Source organism: Stegostoma tigrinum, chromosome 14 (assembly GCF_030684315.1).
Source record: "Stegostoma tigrinum isolate sSteTig4 chromosome 14, sSteTig4.hap1, whole genome shotgun sequence".
Classification (NCBI taxonomy): Eukaryota; Metazoa; Chordata; class Chondrichthyes; order Orectolobiformes; family Stegostomatidae; genus Stegostoma; species Stegostoma tigrinum.
Window position 1 is genome coordinate 29,507,557 of NC_081367.1, and position 16,498 is coordinate 29,524,054.

At 41.2% G+C, this 16,498-nt stretch overlaps 1 protein-coding gene across 7 annotated transcripts in view; it reads right to left on the reverse strand.

Moving 5' to 3' along the window:
* Positions 1 to 16,498, reverse strand: part of LOC125457497 (cholinesterase-like) — a 50,333-nt gene that overhangs the window by 23,901 nt on the left and 9,934 nt on the right. For all 7 annotated transcript variants that reach the window (XR_009446656.1, XM_059651068.1, XM_048541752.2 and 4 more), the window contains one exon: positions 990 to 2,533. Coding sequence is in view for 6 of the 7 variants with exons in the window: in XM_059651068.1 (XP_059507051.1) it covers positions 990 to 2,515 (1,526 nt within the window). In the remaining variant the exon portion in view is untranslated. The remainder of the gene's footprint in view (positions 1 to 989; positions 2,534 to 16,498) is intronic.

Consider the following 16,498-nt stretch of genomic DNA (forward strand, 5'->3'; position numbering starts at 1 on the left):
ATACTCACTCATTTCAATCCACATGGACAAGGAGAACCACGACTTTGACTGGGACAACACCAAAATCCTGGGACAGGCTGAGCAGAGACAAACACAAGAATTCCTGGAACATACACTCCATGAAGCATGCTATTAATGAACACATTGAACTCGACCCCATATACATTCTACTAGGGAGGAAAGCTGGAAGTGAGGCAATCCATCGCAACGGACCCCAGAGTTTAAAAGCCAGGCAGGAAAACACACCGACGCTTCATCATAGGCTGCACTGAGGATGCTACCAAGCACGGTAACGAAACATCTGCAGAACAACAAACCAGCTCGGCAAGCCAACTAACCTTAATAATTCAATCTTCAGATAAAGGGTGTGGATAAGGGCTTTAGACACAAAAAATTAGGCAGGAGCCGAGAAAAACGATGTTGTGCAGGTGGTTACTGTGTATGTACATATCATCGACATCTCAGCTCCATGTCAAATATGACACTGAAGATATTAACACACTGTCACGGTCCCAGACAGTTGCCAGAAAAAGGGGTAGAATTCATGGTCAGAGAGGAGAGTTTGCGTAAGGACTGAAGATAATTGCTTCAGTGTTCCAAATAAATAATTGGAGATTTCTGCCTAGCCATTAACTCAAGCTGGACAAATGGTTTCACAATTTGGAAACATCAGAAGGGTTTAGCAAAGCAGTGGCGAGATAGGGTAGCACATATACAGAAACTGGAACTTTTTTGATGTTGTCGACAAGGGGCAGCACTTAAATAAGAAACAAACCTTTGAGGGCCATTCTCTGGTTATTCGAAGAATAGGACAAAGTCCAGGTAATTTCACGTAGCTCTATAATTGGGTTCTGTTACAAACTAATACTAAAACAATTGCAAAAGCAAAAGGACAATGCATGAGCTATGAGGGAAAATGCAACAAATGAAGCAACATTGTACTTATGCACAACCAATATATACATAGCTAATGCAAGCTGATTACTTACCCAGTTTTGGCAAAATTTGCCCAGTAATGCATCATTTTTCTGCTGAGAGTCTGCTCTGCTGTAGTGTAATTGAGCCTTTCAGCAAGAGGAATTCCAAATACAAATTCAATCTCGTAGCCATGCATAACTCCCATCCACCCAGGCCAATCTGCATTTGAAGCATGATGGTCAAACAAATAAATGTAGACAGTATTTCCACATTCAGTAAACTTATTAGCAAAATCCATCAGTGGGCATACAAAATTGTAGTCTCCAGCCAGATCAACTAAAGCATCACGATTCTTTGTTGCATTGTTCTCATCTGTCCAATCTGTATATTGGAAAATAACAGCCTCTAGTCCAATATCACCAGCTTCAGGAAAAGACATCCTTGCACCATGCAGGAATTCTTCACGAGTAATGAGACTTTCTGTATCTTTCTTAAAACCAGGAACCTCATACACCAAAAAGAAGCTCCCCTCATGTTTGTTCACACCTGTTAAGATTTGGATTTGTTTAAAGTTTCCCATTTGAATTAATTCTTCTGGCAGTCCAGTGAGAAAATCACCATCAACTACAGGTAAAAAAACACATCCAGCCAGAAGGTTATCTGTTAAGATTGCGATACTCTTCTCTACTATCTCTTGGGGATGTTTACCACGAAGACAACTCACTAACTCTGTTTCATTACTGTAAGGACATTCAAGGCGGCTGGCCAAAACTGTAGCCCTACGTTTTGCCTCAGCATCTCTTAAGACAGCCCAAGGAGCATTCGAGGAACCACTTTGCATTATTGCTCTCGTAAACAGAGAATGGCTTTTAGGTGAAAGGATATGCAGATGAACTGAAGCGGCTCCAGCGCTCTCTCCAAACAACGTCACACTTTTGGGATTTCCTCCAAATGCAACTATATTTTCTTGAACCCACTCAAGTGCTAAACGTTGGTCAAATAATCCCATATTCCCAGGAACATTGTGGCTACGAGGTAAAGCTAAGAAACCTAAAGCACCTAACCTATAGTTCATAGAGACTACAATTACATTTTCAACGTAAGATAGATATCTCCCATCATAAACTGCCAGGGAAGAGGTGCCTGAAGCAAAGCCTCCACCAAAAATCCATACCATAACAGCGACATTGTTTGGTCTTGGTGATGGAACCCACACATTAACATACAGACAATCCTCACTAAGTTTTGTGTTAGGATTCCACATTTCCTCCCAAGAGTAACCAGAGGAAGAGATGTTTATATACTGGTAACATGTGTTTGGATATTTGTTTGCAATCCACAACCCAGACCAGGGACGTCGAGGTTCCGGTTTCTTAAATCGAAGTTCAGCAATAGGTGGTTCTGCATATGGTATGCCCAGAAAAGCAGTGACTGTACCCGAAAGTACATTTATTGGAATTCCTTTCACTTTTCCTCGAGTAGTTGTGACCACCAACTCTTCTTCACTTGGTGTTCCACTGAGAAGCTCAAGTGTCAAAAGAAATAAAGACACTAATGTGTAGTATGTTAAAAGGCTTGGTTTCCTTCTGAGTCTCATGATTGATTGTATGCAGGTCTAAAAATGAAATTTAAAAAAGTGAAAATAACAAAATTGCATTAACCTATTGTTCGAAAGCATCCAACATTAACATTTTGTTGCTATAAAATATAGTTTTGAATTAACTGTATCTGTTCATTATTACCTAATGTGAATAATTCATCATTTGTACATGTTAGTTCTGGACGACATTATTGTGCAGCATTTAACAGATCAACTTGGCAACATTGTGGTCAATGGTACATTGGGCAGTAGAGCTTTTGGTGGAATATATAATAGATAACAATACAGTAGTGGAATAGCAGAAATGCAATTGTCAGGGTGACAGTGCACATAAACATACATTTGGGTAACCCAATATGTTGAAAAAGCATAACATTTCTCTTTTAAAAAAAAACTGGAATGCTGGTGACACTGCATTAATAGCTCATCTAATTGTTTTGAAAGGGCAGTTGTGACACGCATTCTCATTTTAAATCTAGTACTGATTTCTGCCGCAATTAAAAAAACCCAAAATGTTTTACCATCTTGTATCTATCTCTGGAGTTGGTCAGTTTTTTTGAGATTGTGAAATGAACAGTTTTAATTATGAGTAATTTTTATCCTGTCATGCAGGAATGTAACAAATCTATTGCTTTGACATAGACATTTCACCAAATAGTAGACAAGAAACCAAAGAACTGCAGCTGCTGGAAATCAGAAACAAAATCAAAAATTGCTGCAAAGCATCCATGGAGAGAAAGCAGAGTTAACATTTCAGGTTCAGTGACCTTTGCTCAAAACTTAATAGTAGAGGTCACTAAAATGCAATCCTTTATGAAATATATGTATGGTTCCATACATATATTGCTTTTGTTTATACCCTTTTCAACAGCTTGAAAATCTCCAAATGAAGCTCTGGTACTCAAAGATCATCTAATGTTGATTTTCCCTGTGCACATTTCCTCCCCACATCAAAAGCTCCATTTAACTAATGTGATCGAATTCTGCCACAGATTACTTCAGAATAAGGATTACGAACCACCATCTCTCCTCAACCCCCATAACCCCAATCCAAATACATACATGATATTTCTGGAGATCACCAATTGAAAAGTATGCAGTCTATAAGTGCATAGAATTGTCAATCTTTACACTTTTGTATATACTTGGAGCCCCGCTCATTAAGATAATCATTTGCAAAATTACCTAGAGCTGACTGGAAACTATTTGAACTTCTGGTGACAAATCTACTTGCTTTCATTAACAATGTTCACAAAATCTTATTTTAGCTTGGGAAAGGAAAAGTATCATTATTGTTGAGACTTATTTCAAGTTAACATAGAAACATCAGACTTGTTGGGCTAAAGGGCCTGTTTCCATACTGTAGGGCATCTAATCTAATCTAACTCAAAATATAGAAGATTTGAGCAGGAGAAGGCCATTCAGTCTGGTCATTCTTCACAATCATGGTTGATCATCCAACTCAATAGCCTAATCCTGCTTTCTCCCACTCGTTCCAAGTGCTATATCTAGTTGCCTCTTGAATACATTCAATGTTTTGGTATTAACTACCTCCTGTAGTGATGAATTCCACAGGCTCATTATTTTTTAGGTGAAGAAATGTCTCATCTCCGTCCTAAATTGTCTACCATGAATCCCAATATTGTGACCTCCGATTCTAGACACACCCACCATCGGGAACATCCTCATTGCATCTACACTGTCCAGTCCTGTTAGAATTTTCTAAGTGTCTATGAGATCCTCCCTCATTCATTTGAACTCGAGTGAAAACAATCCCAACCTCGTCAAACTCTCCTTATACATCAGACCCACCATCCCCGGAATCACCCTGGTAAACCTTCACTGCACTCTCTTGAGAGCAAGAGCATCCTTTCTCAGAAAAAGGACACCGGAATTGCACACAATATTAGAGTGTGGTCTCACTAGGCCCTGTACAACTGTAACAACACATCAATGTGCCTGTACTTGAAACCTCTCGCAATGAAGGCCAACATACCATTTGTCTCTTTGCTGCTTGCTGAACCTGCATGCTTACGTTCAGAATTTGGTGCACAAGGACACCCAGGTCCAGCTGCACACTCCCTTCTCACAATTTTCAGCCATTCAGGTTGTAATCTGGCTTCTTGTTTTCGATTCTAAACTGAGTAACCTCACATTTATCCAAATTATACTGCATCTGCCATTGATTTGCCCAATCACCCAGTCGAGATTATGCTGAAGAATCTCTGCATCCTTATCACAGTTCACCTTCCCACACAAACTGATATCATCTGCAAACTTGGAGATGTTACATTTTGTTCCCTAATCCAAATCATTAATCTCAATTGTGAATAGTTGGGGTCCTAGAACCAATCCCTGTGACACACCACTAGTTACTGTCTGCCAATTTAAAGAGGACCCATTAATTCCTACTCTTTAATTCCTCTCCACCATCCAGTTTTCTATCCATCTCAATACACTTCCACCAATCCCATATGCTTTATTTTGGACATTAATCTATTATGTGGGACTTTGTCAAATGTTTTCTGAAAGTATAAACATATGACTTCAGGTACATCTTCATCAAATTGCAACAGATTTGTCAAGCATGATTTCCCCTTCATAAATCCATGTTGACTCTGTCTGATCCTACCACTGCTTTCCAATGCTCTCCTGTAAAATTTTTGACAATGGATTCGGGAATTTTTCTCACTGATGTTAGGCTCACCAGTGTATAATTCCCTGTTTTCTTTCTACCTCCATTCTTGAATATTGGGGTGACATTAGCCACCCTCCAATCTGCAGGGACTGTTCCAGAGGCTATAGAATCTTGGAAAATAACCACCAATGCATCCACTATTTCTAGAGCCACTTCCTTAAGTACTCTGGAATGTAGATTATCAGGTCCTGGGGATTTATCGGCCTTCAATTCCAACAATTTTCCCAGCACCATTTCTCTACTACTATTGATCTCCCTCAGTTCTTCCCTTTCACTTAATCTTGCATCCTCCAACAATTTTGGAATCTGGTTTGTGTTCTCTTTTCTGAAGACTGAACCAAAGCATGTATTCAGTTCCTCAACCATTTCCTTGTTCCCTATTATACATCCCCCTCGTTCTAACTGTAGGGGACCTACGTCTGGCTTTACCAATCTCTTTCTCTTCACAGGCCTCCAGAAACTTTTCATGTCAGTCCTTATGATCCCTGTAAATTTACTTTTATACTCTATTTTCCTCTTCTTAATCAATGCCTTGGTCCTTTTTGCTGAATTCTAAACTGCTCCTAATTCTCAGATTTATTATTTTTCTTGACCAATCTGAATGCTTCTTCCTTGGGTCAGATACGTTTTCTTATTTCCTTCATAAGCCATGGATTCCCTCGTGCGTTCCTTGAACGTTTGCCAGTGCCTATCCACAATCATCCCTTTAAGTAACGCTCCCCAATCTGTCAAGGCCAACTCATGCCTCAGTTTCCTTTATTAAGGTTTAGCACTCTAGTCTCCGAATCAATAACCTCACTCTTCCAGCTCTATCATATTACAGTCGCTCTACCCCAAGGGATCTTGCATAGCTAGATTGGCACCCATTCCCTTCTCATTACACTGCACCCAGTCTGAGATGGTCTGCTCTCTAGTTGGTCAAGGAAACCATCCTGTATACGCTCCAGGAATTCCTCCTCTACAGCATTGTGGCTAATTTGACTTGCAGATTAAAGTCACCCACAATCACCAATATTCCCTTGCCCACATGCATCTCTAATTTTGTGCTTAATCTAATTCTCGGCATCACCACTGCAGTTTGGGGTATACATATGACACCTACTAATGTCTTTTGCCCCTTGTTACTTCTCATCTCTACTCAGACAGACTCCTTTTTGGCAGAGCTAATATCTTTCCTCACAATTGTGTTAATTACCCCTTAACCAGCAATGCCACTCCACCACCTTTTTGCTTTTTGCCTGTCCTTCCTAAATACTGAACACCCTAGGACATTCAGTTCTCATCCATGATCACCCTGCAGCCATATCTCTGTCATGTCAATTATATTGCACCCTTATACACATCTATCCACGCGATTAGTTCATCAACTTTATTACAGATGCTCTGCACATTAGGCACAAAGCCTTCAAAGCTTGTCCTTTCAACAGTGTTTGTCTTCTCATTTTTCTCAACAGCCACGTTTGAATCTTGTCCTTGGTTTCTCAGTCTATAACTGTTCTTATTCTTTTTTCTAGCTTTCGTTCTTGTCCTTGCTGCCTTCTTCTTCAACTCCTTACATTGTTCCCATCCCCCGGCATATTAGTTTAAACCCTCCCCAACCATTCTAGTGAACACTCCCCCAGAACATAATTCTCAGTCTTTCCCAGGTGTAACCCATCTAATTTTTACAGGTCCTACTTCCCCTAAAAGCAGTCCCAATGCCCCCGGAACCTGAACCTGAAACCGCTCCCCCCCCCACCAAAAACCATCTTTGCAGCCATGTATTCATCTGGTTTATGTCATTTCTCCTCTGATTTACTGAAGCAATAAAGATGTTCGATATAAAGCGAGGCATTGAATTACAAAATATACAAAAGGTTTATTGTTTCCCCAACTACTTCTGTAAATTATGTAAAATTCTAGAATTGATTCAATCTGCTACTCAAAGACATGACCTAATTATTTATTGGAACTTATGCCGCCTAAGTGAGCCCTGGTCAAGTAGTAGAAATGCTGTTTTAGACATTCTTGCATTCTGAGTGATCATCCTGAACTCTGCTGAAAGACAAACCCATATTAACTATAACTAGAATTGCTAGAAAATTGAGTGATAAGTTTTTACACTTCAACACAAAAGGATACAAGCCGTTTATTTTAACCTCTGAACAAAGACACAGACTACTGACCCAGAAAGAGAGAGAAAGAGACTTAAACAGTGGTTGTCATAAAAAGCAAAGGATAAGATTCAAGCACAGCTTCTTCCCTGCTGTTATCATATTTTTTTATAAACAGACCTCTCAAATGCTATTTTTGATCTCCCTCTTTGCACCGTCTCTACAGCTGTAATACTGTATTCTGCTACCTGACGCACTTGTATGGTATGATCTGCCTAGACAGCATGCAAAACAACACTTTTTACTGTAATTCGGTATCACAATAAACCAAAGATAACAAGGTGTAGAGCCGGATGAACATAGCAGGCCAAGCAGCATCAGAGGAGTAGGACGGCTGATGCTTCGGGCCAAGATTGTTTCTGCGTTAGCTACCAAGTACGATACTGGTAGAACTGATTTTCTATTTAAGATATGAGAATTGTGGAGATTCAAGATTTTCTGAGGAGTCACTGATGAGGACTTTGCTGCTAGATGTCAGTTGGAGGTACACAGGAGGCGGGGTGGTACTTTGAAACAACACTGGAAGATTTATCCTTGCATGGCAGGGAAACGGAAGCCTGTTGTCAAGCTGTCAGAAGTTTTGAACTGACCTTTCATTGCAATACATCTGCTGGGATGATGCTGTGCATTTTTAAAATAGTTTTGTTAATAGTGAAGTAATTTTCTAATTTATATTAGTTTTAGTACATTTCCTTATCGTAAATGTCTTAAAATTTGAAATTTTGCCATGCAATTCTTTCCACCTGTCACTAGAAAATACATTGTTTTAAAAAAAAGATCGGTGTCTATCATAGAATTCTGGCAGTGCGGAAGTAGGCCAATCATGTCTGCATGGACCCTCTGAAAAGCATTCCACCTGGACCCACACCCCTATCATGCCCCTCTAACCCTGCATTTCTCATGGCTAATTCACTCAACCTGTACATTCCTAGACATCATGGGCAATTTAACATGGCCAATTCACCTAACCTACACATCTTTGGACTGTGGGAGGAAAGCAATACAATTGGAGAAATAACAATCCAGATAGACATGGGAAGGGCTTGCAAACTCCCCATAAACAGTCACCCAAGGACAGCAAATGAACCTGGGTCCTTGGCAGTGAGGCAGCAGTGCTAATCACTGAGCCACCGTGCCACCACTACGGTAAAATCGTAAGTAAAATGCACACAAACACAAATTTTCCAATTCATGGTAGTATGGTCACAATATCATATTCTGAACCCAAATTTCCATAATTTTGTTAACACTGCAGCCCAATGGTATCAATGTGGACTTCACAAGCTTCAAAATCTCCCCTCCCCAGACCGCATCCCAAAACCAGCCCAGCTCATCCCCACCTCCCTAACCAGTCCTTCTTCCCACCGATCCCCTCCTCCCACCTCAACTTCACAAACTTCAAATTCTCCCCTCCCCCTACAGCATCCCAAAGCCAGCCCAGCTCATACCCACCTCTGTAACCTGTCCTTCCTCCCACCTCAAGCCCCACCCCCATCTCCTACTTACTAACCTCATCCTGACCCCTTGACCAGTCTGTCCTCCCTGGGCTGACCTATCTTCTCCCTACCTCCCCACCTACACTCACCTTCATTGGCTCCATTCCTGCCTCTTTGACCGGTTTATCTCCTCTCCACCTATCTTCTTCAGAAATGGGGGAGGGGAAGGGGGTTCTGAAATAAATAGGGATAGAGGAGAAGTGTCTAGTCCCGAAATGTCAGCTTTCCCGCTCCTATGATGCTGCTTGGCCTGCTGTGTTCATCCAGCTCTACACCTGGTTATACAAAAATGAGGTTTCACTCATTGAAACTAGAAAACCAGTACAAAAAATGATGGTTATGGTTGTTGAAGGTCAGTCAGCTCAGCTGGTAGAACATCTCTGCAGGATAGTATCCTCGCCCCAACCATCTTCAACTCTTCAACAACGACATCCACTACATCACAAGGTCAGAAGTGGGAATGATTGTTCATGATTGCACAACACCGAAGTAGTCTTTGTCCAAATGCAGTAAGACATGGAACATTTCCAGATTTGGGCTAACAAATGGCAAGTAACACTCATGACATACACGTGCCAGGCTATAACTATCTGCAACAAAAGATATTCTAGTCATCACCCCTTGGCCTTCAATGTGAATACAATTAGCAATTTCCCACTATCAATGTCCTGAGATTACTATTAGCCAGAAACTCAAGAACTATTCACATGAAAATTGTGACTACAAAAGTACTTCAGTGCCTAAACACTTTGCAGCGAGTAACTCGACTCCTGACTTCCAAAGCCTATACATCATCTAGAAGGCACAAATCAGGTGTGTGAAGGAATACCCTTTTGCCTGGATTAATGCTGATTCAACAACAAAAAATTGATAATATCCAGGATAAGGGGTGGGCAATAAAATGCTCACCAGCCAATGATGCCTACATCTCATGAATGCAACAAAGAAAGGTAGTTCGTGAATTCAAGAAATTGTTGATCACACAAATGCAGCTCTCAGCTTGTCAGGATTTGGGCAAAGTTCTTTTGCTTGCAGTACAGAATCCACATATTTGACTTCTGTCATCCACAATTGATCCTTTTCTTGTTCCACTTCAAGCTCATTTGGTAAACTCTCTTCAGCAGTGCACTAGATTCTGACTTTGCTTTGCGATTGCTTCTTCCATTATATTTTCAGATCCATGGACTAGCAGATCATTCATGATAGCCTATATTTAGTGAAGATCACAATACTTTTCTGGAGCAGTGGAAATACCAAATGGCATGCACGATCGTCCAAATCCCCCAAATTGTGTCCAGAGGTAGTCAGAGAACTGCTGCTTTCATTCAGCTACACTACCTAGTATCCATCCTTTGCATCCACAGTAGTAAAGACCCTTGCTTTGGCAATTGTGGCAACATTCCTTCAATGGTTGGCTCGGGGTAGTGAGATCTCTTTTGAATGTTATTTAGATCCTTTGGATCTATGCATACTTACAGTTTTCTGTTCTTTTCTTTCCACATCTATTCTGCTGCTAATCTAATCAGTAAGAGTGGTCACTTTCCATATTACTCCCTGCCTGTTCAGCGCCTCTACTTTGTCTTTCAAGCTAGAATTGAGGCCATTTGGAATACTTCTACAAATACTGAATCGATTTCACACTTACATGAAGTTTGAAATGATATCCAGCAGAAAACCTGTAAGAGCATCTGTGTAATCTTTTAGAATGTGTTCAGCAATCTGTAGCTTTGTGGCCTGCGAAATGCTGCAAATTTCTTTTGGCATATGTAGAGGGTTACTGGAATAATATTTAAGCTTGTTTCAACTGAGATGGATTATGTTTAACCTGTATGATCTGGAATCATTGATCTTTGTTCTTCCTGTTGCCCTGGACTCCTGGCTTTGTTTATCCATTTGGGATGAGAATTACTGCATCATATACTTGCCCTGCAAAAGAAGAATATTACTAAACTGCAAAGGGTACAAAACAGATTTACAAGGATGTTACTGAGACTGCAAGGTTTGGGTTTTCAAGAGAGGTTGGATAGGCTGGGAATTCTTTCCCTTGGAGCACTGGAGGCTGAGGGAAGACCTAATACAGGTTTATAAAATCATGACAGGTAGACATAAGATGACTAGCCAAGGCCTTTTCTCCAAAGTAGGGTAGAAAAAAAAATTAAGGACAGTAGTTTACAGTGAGAGGGGTAAGATTTCAAAGGGACTGGAGGGGCAGCTTCTTCCACATCAAGCATGGTGTATATATGGAATAAGCTGACAGAGGAAGTGGTAGAAGTGAATACAATTACAACATTTAATAGATACTTGGACAGGAACATGGATAGGAAAGCTTTAGAGGGATATGGGCTAATCACAGGCAAACAGGGCTAGTTCAGTTTGGGAAACCTGGTCAGCATGCATGAGTTGGGCTGAAGGGCCTGTTTCCATGTTATATAGCTATTATTTGCCTCACCTTCATAGTATTGATTTTTGGATCACCATTTTTACTTAGTTCACACAGGTCTATGAACCTCACAATATTGCATGAAGAGCCAGTGCTTATCTGAAACTTGACATTCATTTGATGCTGCCCTTCCACAGCCATTATTTTAACAATCATAAACTATTTACCACATTTATACTTGATTGTATCAACTTGCAAATGTTGTGAAGTGATTCATCAGAATCATCATCTAACATCTCTCTAACATCCAGCTTCATAGGTTTGCTTTGCTTCTTAGTGCATAAGTTAACAAAGGTATTCAGCTTCTCATAGATGGAACACTGCTTTCCTCGTGCTTGGCATCATCCTGTTTTTCTGTGTGATACCCTCTGCAATATTTATACCATGTGCTTTACAGGCAGTCTACTGGCTCTTCCTCAAATATTTCTTCCTTACTTTTCAGCTGGACACTTCTGACACCTCAACCTATACGAGATGTTTTAATTGCTGGTGAGGGAACCAACAACAGGGAATAGCATGCTTGACCTCATCCTAACCAATTTGCCAGCTGCAGTTGCATATGTGAAAGACAGTATTAGTAAAATTGACCATCACACAATCCTTATGGAGGCAAAGTTCTGCCTTTACATTGAGAATAATTTTTGTTGTGTTGTGTGGCACTATCACCATGATAAATGGGACAGACTTCGCACAGATCTAGCAACTCAAGACTCGGCATCCGTGAGGCACTGTGGGCCATCAACAGCAGCAGAATTGTACTCCAGCACAACCTGCAACTTCATGGCCTAGCATATCACCCACTGAACCATTACCATCAAGACAGGGGATCAACACTGGTTCAACAGAGAACGCAGGAGGGCATGTCAGGAGCAGCACCGGGCATACTTGAAAATGAGGTGTCAAGCTGGTAAGCCACTAAACAGGGCTACTTGCATACCAAACAGCAAAAGCAGCAAGTGATAGATAGAGCTAATTGATCCCACAACCAACAGATCAGATCTAAGCTCTGTGGTCCTGCCACGTCCAGTCGTGAATGGTGGTGGACAACTAAACAACTCACTAGAGGAGGAAGCTCCACAATGATACCCAACCTCAGTTATGGAAGAGCCCAGCACATCGATGCAAAAGATAAGGTTGAAGCATTTGCAGCAATCTTCAGCCAGAAATGCCAAGTGGATGACCTCTTGGCTTCCCTCCAGTGGTCCTCAGGATTACAGATACCAGTTGTCAGCTAATTCAATTCACTCTATGTGATAGCAAGAAAAAAGTTGGAGACATTGGATTCTGCAAAGGCAATGGGCCCTCAAGATTCTGGCAATAGTACTGAAGACTAATGTTCCAGAATATGCTGCATCTCTAGCAGAGCTGTTCTCATACAGTTACAACACTAGTATCTACCTGACAATGTGGGAAATTGCCCAAGTATGTTTTGAACACGAAAAGCAGGACAAATCCAAGCCGGCCAATTAACCCCCCCCATCAGTCTACTCTCGACCATCAGTAGGGTGATGGAAGATATCACCAGGCAGCACCTGCTCAGTGATGCCCAGTTTGGGTTCTGCCGGAGCTACTCAGCTGCTGATCTCATTACAGCCTTGGTTCAAGCATAGACGGAAGAGCTTAATCCCAGATGTGAGGTGAGAATAACAGACTTTGAAATCAAGGCCGAATTCGACAAAAACTGGCATTAACGAGCCCTAGCAAAACTGGAATCAATGGGTATCGGGGGCAAACTCACGGTGGGTGGAGTCATACCTGGCACGTAGAAAGATGATGCTGGTTGCTGGAGGTCGATCATCGCAGCTCCAGGGCATCTCTGCAGGAGCTCCTCAGGGTAGTATCCAATGAACCAACTATCTTCAGCTGCTTCAATGATCTTCCCTCCATCATAAGATGAGAAGTAGGAACGTTCACCAATGATTGCACAATGTTCAGCACCATTCACATCCTCCAATACTACAGCAATCTGTGTTCGAATGCAACTGGATCTGGAAAATATCCAGGCTTGGGCTGTCAAGTGGCAAATGACATTCGTGCCACACAAACGCCAGGCTATGGCCAACACCAATAAGAGACAATCTAGCCACCATTCTTGATGGTGTTACTATCACTGAATCCCCTACTATCAACATCCTGGGGGTTATTATTGACCAGAGGCTCAACTGGACTCACTCCTTAAATGCCGTAGTGACAAGTGCAGGTCAGAGGTAGGAATACTGCAGCGGGTAACTCACGTCCTGACTCCCTAAAACCTGTCCACCACCTTAAAGGCACAAGTCAGGAGTGTGATCGAATACTCCCCACTTGCTTCGATGAGTGCAGCCCCAACACTCAAGAAGCCTGGCACCTTCCAGGACAAAGCAACCTGCTTAATTGGCACTACATCCACAAACATTCACTCCCTCCACCACCGACGCTGAGTAGCAGCAGCATCTACAAGATGCGCTGCAGAAATTCACCAATGATCCTTAGACAGCACTCTAAATCCACAACCACTTCCATCTATAAGGATAAGGGCAGCAGACAGATGGGAACACAACCATCTTCAAGTCCCCCTCCAAACCACTTAACATCCTGACTTGGAAATATATCACTGCTGCTGGGTCAAAATTCTGGAATTCCATTCCTAATGGCATTGTGGGTCAACCCACAGCAGGTGGAATACAGCAGTTCAAGAAGGCAGCTCACCACCACCTTCTCAAAGGCAACTAGGGATGGGCAAGAAATGTTGGTCAGCCAGTGACAGCATGTTGGCATAGCCCACAAAAAAAACTGAATAGAATGAAACAGCTACTCAATAAATTGAAAGCAACTTACAGATGTCACATGGCCAACTACAACGTGTTCAATTTGCAAAAGCATCTCTCCAACCAGTTCATAAATATATAAATATGTGAAAAGAGATCAGATCGGAGTCTATCCAACTAATGTACTTTATAAAAAAAACTGGGTCACTTTGAGGCTCTCAATACCTAGGTGAGAGAAAAATGAACTAAGAAAACAACAAGGCTTTCTGATTCACTAAAATAAGGATTCAGGAGACCATACTAGTCTATAAATCCTAATAATACTAGCAAAGTTAAAATTTATCCTCCAAAGTTAGAAATACCTTTCCCTCTGAAAATTTTCATGATCCTTTTTTAGAAGATTGTAGGAAATCCATAGTGTCTGCATGCTTAAATAGTCTCTTCAAAGAACAGTAATTGTCTACAATAAACCTAAACATTTACCCAAAATCCTATCTACGTGCATCATCCCTTATCTCTCATAATCTATCCAATATTCCATTTCAAAATGCTCAGTAATATTCCCATAAAGCTTGTATTTATCAAAATAAACCAAACTCTTTGGCCTTTAGTTTAAACTGCCCTCAGTCCCCACACAGATAAATGGCAGATGTTTGGGATTAAAATATCAATATTGAGCAAATGCAACTCAACACTTTCCACCCACTTAAACTTTAACAAACATAGATCAAGTCATCAAATAGCGGGAGAGGCTGATTAACATGAAACATTGTGTCCCATTGGCATCATCAGCACTGCAAAGTGAAGTCAACAATATGTGAGGAGGAGGCCCAAGCTGTAGAAATCTTACCAGCAAATCTCAGGCAGTGGGTGCTGACCTGCCAAGTTGTGCTGGAGGCTGACTCCTTTTACCAAACTCATGTTTCACTATGAAATCTTCAGCCCACTCATTCCTTCCTGTTCCATTGTTACATTATTTATAGAGCTGGGAAAAAATTGTAATGCAAATATGTATGCCAAAGTACCACGTTCACTGTTGCAAATGCAGTCATGTGCCAAGTAACAACATATGAATTTATCAGTCTGCTAGCTACATAGATTGGTGGAAGATACTCACTGAATGAAGCTCAACCATTTCAAATGCAAAGTGGGACTTCCCAAACCGTGGGTCACAATTCTCAGCGTGGATGATGTAGGGCAGAGATAGTTGCTGTGAAGCCCCTGCATTGAGCTACTGCAATGTAATGTTTATCTGTCATTTAGTTATCTGTAATATCTATCCTTTTTAACTATATCTTATTTCTGGTTTGTTCAATGAATCACTGTAAGGTAATGCAACTTATTTTTTTTCTATTCCTCTTTCTGTATCTAAGATACAGAAAGTTAACAGCTAACAAGCCCCTTTAAATCCTGTTGACAGAAACAGTACTGTGTCTGCCTTAACTGGTCAATCTAACAGGTGCATAATAACATCTCTGAACAGGTTGATTAGAAAAACAAGTTAAATTTAAAAAAAATTGAAACAGCCACATGGACACCCTCTTGTGGTAGTTGCAGTGGCCCCAGCCCTGAACTGAGGCACCTGGGGTAATCGCACCTGCTCCAAAGGAGTATAATAACATCTCTGAACAAGTTGATTAGAAATTAAAACTTACAAAGAGAAAACTATTCATAAAGTAATAGTTATATAATATCCCTATCCCTGGACCAGGAAGCCCAGGTTCAAGTCCCAGAGGTATTTAATAACATCTCTGAACAGGTTGATTAGCAACCTGAAAAGAAAACAAACTACAAAACACTTGTAAAGTGAAGAAGGCTGGAGGCCTGGAGCAGTGCAGAGCGGCTGAGAGCCGGAGCGAAGCAGGCTGGAGGCCTGCAGTGGAGCGGTGATAGTTGTTGTACTGGGGTCTGATGCAAGCAGTCAACAGCTTATGAGGCTAATCAGAACACTTGTGGAAGCCCCTGCATTGAGCTACTGCAATGTAATGTTATCTGTCATTTAGTTATCTGTAATATCTATCCTTTTTAACTATGTCTTATTTCTGGTTTGTTCAATGAATCACTATAAGGTAATGCAACTTATTTTTTTTCTATTCCTCTTTCTGTATCTAAGATTTGTACCTAGGTACCTTGTACCTAAGGTGGTGCCATAAGAGGTGGCATTGTAAACTTTTCACTGTACTCCTGCGCTTAAGTATACGTGACGATAAATGATATTCTGTTCTTTTCTATTCTAATGTCCCTACCCCTGGACCAGGAGGCCAGCTTCAAGTGCCAGCCACTCCAGAGCTATTTAATATTGTCTCTGAACAGGCTGACAGATAGTATCTTGAAAGAGCATCAGGTTGTTGGCTGCCTGCCCCTCTTTCACAACTACATTCCTGCCTAGATAACAAAGTGTGGAGCTGGATGAACACAGCAGGCCAAGCAGCATGTCAGGAGCACA